We start from the raw sequence: 3,823 nt of genomic DNA on the forward strand, positions 1-3,823 counted from the left end.
GTATAAAGCCACCTTTACTTGGATTAACCAATGAAAAAAATACTTATGAGAAGTTTTGCACTTTCTAAGAGGAATAGCTAAGAAGCAAATGTCTCCATCTGGAAAAGGTTCAACAGGAGATGGGGATAGGGATCTGGAAGGGTGGGAGTCAACTAAGCAGGCACCACTCAGAATCCCCAGGCCAGCTGGCAGAACACCAAGAGAACTAATGTATATACACAGGGGAGATTTCATGGAATATGACACCATGAAAGTTACAGTCTCAGCAGCTTGATGGTTTTCATCAGTATTACGGGAGATTTGCTCCTTTTTTATTTGGTTTCTTTAAAAGATGAATGGAATAAGCGCTTTCCGAGATTTGGGGTAGTCCTCAAACATTTTGAGGTAGAACCTGAAAAAGACAAGAAAGGCATAATTACAAAGTTAACCCCAACAAAGTGGCAATGGGCCCAGGAAAATATCTCTTCATGGGGCCTGGGAACGCCAAGAAAATATGACCTTGTATTATGGGTTGAATTTCATCCTCCAAAAAGATATGTGAAGTCCTAATCCCCAGTACCTGAGAATGTGGGCTTTCTGGAACTAGGATCATTGCAAATATAAGTGATTAAGATGAGGTTATACTGGAGCAGGGTGAGCCCTTAATCCGAAATGACTGTGTCTTAAAAGGAAACGACACAAAGAGACAGAGACACACAGGAGAGGAGACCATGTGAAGACAGAGGCAGAGAGTACAGTAACACAGTTGTCAGCCACGGAACACCAAGGATCGCCAGCGGCCACCAGCAGCTAGAAAGAGGTGAGGAAGAATTCTTCCCCAGAGCTGTCACAGAGAGCATGGCCCTGCATGACCCTGCCTACACCTTGATTTCAAACTTCTGGCCTCCAGGGCTATGGCAGAGTAAATTTGTGTTGTTCTAAGCCACCCAGTGTGTGGCAATTTGTTACAACATCCAAGGAGACTCATGCTTGTTGTAAGAAGCCTTTCCCCTTAACTTACCAGGCTGTCCTCTTAACTAGTTGAAGCTGGGGAGCCCTCAAGGCGTAATCAAGATGACACACTCTGTTAAGTACCTTAGTTTGAATTGGAGACAAGTGTGTTCTGGGAGATGGCTGATTTTCGGTGCTGTGACTTGAGAAGCCTGGAGAGCTCCTCTGCGTGTGCTGCCTGGCCTGTGAACACCCCGCTGTGCTTTACGGGATCCTGCACAAAGCCCTGTTAGCCGTATTAAAAAGATGCCCTCCGGCCCTCCTCTGGGCAGTCTGACATAACGGCTTGAGGCTTAGCTTGGATTTTGTCGTTGCACCGGCTAGAGACTTCCGGTGGAATCGCTGTCCCTCCCCTGCCCAAGTCCGGTGGAGCCCATGCTTCTCAAGCACCCTTGTGCGGGGTGATGCGCCCTCCTCTCCCATCCCCCCTCTGCCTCTGGTGGGCAACGAACCCAGCCTGAAGTGGCGAGAACCGTTGTGACTGTCTTCTGGGCTAGGAACCCTCTGCTGCCCTTCCCTGCCGAGGCTAGGAGGTGGCAGGAATAGGTCATTAGGAGAGGTGCTATTTTATTCATTTCTGAGCTGGTCTCCTAAATCATGCTCAGAAGAAAAGAACCCATTCTTAGTTTAACCTTCAAAACTACACAATGAGCCATTAGCTAGACTAAAACACCAAGGCAAAAGCTTCAGGGTTCCGCCAGGGTCCTGGTTCCAAGGCCATTCCTTCTTGGAGTATCCCTACCCTTCTCGCTCTGTCTCCAGTAACCACAGCCTTTCTCTTGCCACAAAAGCAATTTTAGGGAAAAGATCTGAAATTCGCACTCAGGTTTAAAGCCTGATAACAACTGAGAATGTTACCCTTCCTCTTCTAGCAATACCTTTAGTTAATTCTTTTGTCCCTCCCCCACTCCTGGTTAGTGGGGTTAGTAATGTTTACTAGACCTTCAGAGGGAAGGACTCTAAATGCCTGCAATTCCAGGCACTTCCCAGCCAGTGGGGCCGTCCTAAAATTCCACCACATGCAAATGCTCGTCCCACCTTCCCAGGAAGCCGGCGTTGGACTTGTCTGTGGTTTATGGCGTGTAGAAGTAAGGGAGGGAGGGGGTCACCAAAATAAGCCCTGGTATTACAGATTCCAGGGAAAATAATCCTTCTGAAGTTTCCAGGGCTCTGTGATTACCTGAACCATTAGCACCAAATCTTGCACCCAAAATTAGCAGTCACATAGGCCACAGGCCAGTAGTGCTTTTCCCCGGTGGTGATCTGTCCTACTGTACCTTAGAATTATCTGTGAAGCTCTGGGAAGTGCTGGCCATGGTCCTGCCCAGGGAACACACTTCGAGAAATACGGCGGAAGGGAATTTAACTGAAGCATGGAATGGAAATTACTTATTTTGCCTCTTGACTCTTTATCTGGAACTTACGGCCAAGCGCTAACCATCAACAGGCAAGCCTGCTAGGAGAACACGGAGCCTGGGTCAACCAATTGCTGTGGATACATGGGCTTCTCCCTGGGCAGCCTTCTACGACAAGGCGGGCATGCTGATGTCCCAGCTGTCCCCTCAGGTGCTTCTGTGTGCGTGGGCTTACTTTTGGTCTCAGAAAAAGTTTTGTTACTGCTACTCTCATACAGTTAAATTCCAACTTCACTAAAAACCCAAGAAGTCAGAATATACTAATCCAATGATTATATCAGCCTTCTCTTATAAAAATAAATATGTCAGGTTTCTAAATCTGATTCCATGTGCTAAAATCCTGTTTAGAGGGAAAAAAAGCTATGTGAATGCTGCCACCTTTATTGAAAAGTTTACCTATGGTGGTGAAAAGCTCGCATCCCAAGGAAACAGAGTGAGAAAAATGCAAATGCAAGCGCTGGGAGGGACCAAGTGGCCAGGGCATAGCCCATCCATTCAACGATCTCACCAAAGAAGTTTGCTCCAGAAACGTATGTAAACAAGCCACCTGTGTGCAGAAGAATCAAAAAAATCAACAATCAGATCGGAATCATCATGACATTTGTTTTGTTCTATTAAGCAGCGTTTTCAAGCCACCTCTTTCTTACCTTCTCACTCCTTCCCTGGATAGCCAGGCAGCATATTTCACATTCACAGTCACGCAAAGTGAAATAACACAGTGCATTAAAATAATAAAAATCTGAATTGATGGGAGGAGTAATTAGATTTTCTTTGGAGATTTGCCCCTTCTTCGCCCACCTCTGCAAAGGAGTATACTGTGTTCAAGTTTAAAGTAGGGAGTAGGAGCTTCAGGTATTTGTCGTGCTGGAGGCTGGGGAGGTCTGTCTGCTTTTATTGGTTTTAAATGTTTCATTTCTATCCAACCAAGTATTTCCTCTTTCAGAATTGTAACTAGAAATCATCATATTTCTAATGATATTAAATATGTCCACACTCAAATTTTACGACCCACATTAAACTGGGGAAGTTAAACCAATACAATTTTGTTCTTTCTATAGTTATATAAAAACATTTTGTTTTTAAATCATTCTCTTTCTATTACAAATCGAAAGTTGGAAACTCAACTTGACAATCTGATTTTTAATAAACTTTCTCTGTTCTTCTTTATTTATCTAGTTATGGAGTGAACATTAAAAAAAAAAAATCAAAACCCCTTAAAGTTATCTTCCTTAAGGATGACATTACATCAGCGGTTCCTGACCTAAGATTCTCTAGACCCTGGGAGGAATTGCTGATCTAATGCAAAGGGCCTACAAATTGTCTGTGAATACAATAAATGGTACATCTCAACCTACTGTATTGTTTTTGTTTGATGTAGATACTGTTAGGATATTAACAACATTCTAATCCATTTCAAA

The 3,823-nt window shown here is 44.2% G+C and overlaps 1 protein-coding gene across 1 annotated transcript in view; it reads right to left on the bottom strand.

The window, feature by feature from the left end:
- Positions 1-324: 324 nt before the first annotated feature.
- The window catches only part of SRD5A2 (steroid-5-alpha-reductase, alpha polypeptide 2 (3-oxo-5 alpha-steroid delta 4-dehydrogenase alpha 2)), an 82,336-nt gene continuing 78,837 nt past the window's right edge, over positions 325-3,823 (bottom strand). The window contains exons 3-4 of the mRNA XM_012652420.1: positions 2,802-2,952; positions 325-391 (exon numbers count right to left, since the gene is read on the bottom strand). Coding sequence (XP_012507874.1) covers positions 325-391; positions 2,802-2,952 — 218 coding nt within the window. The remainder of the gene's footprint in view (positions 392-2,801; positions 2,953-3,823) is intronic.

Source organism: Propithecus coquereli, unplaced genomic scaffold (assembly GCF_000956105.1).
Source record: "Propithecus coquereli isolate 6110/MARCELLA unplaced genomic scaffold, Pcoq_1.0 Scaffold39, whole genome shotgun sequence".
NCBI classification, from domain to species: Eukaryota; Metazoa; Chordata; class Mammalia; order Primates; family Indriidae; genus Propithecus; species Propithecus coquereli.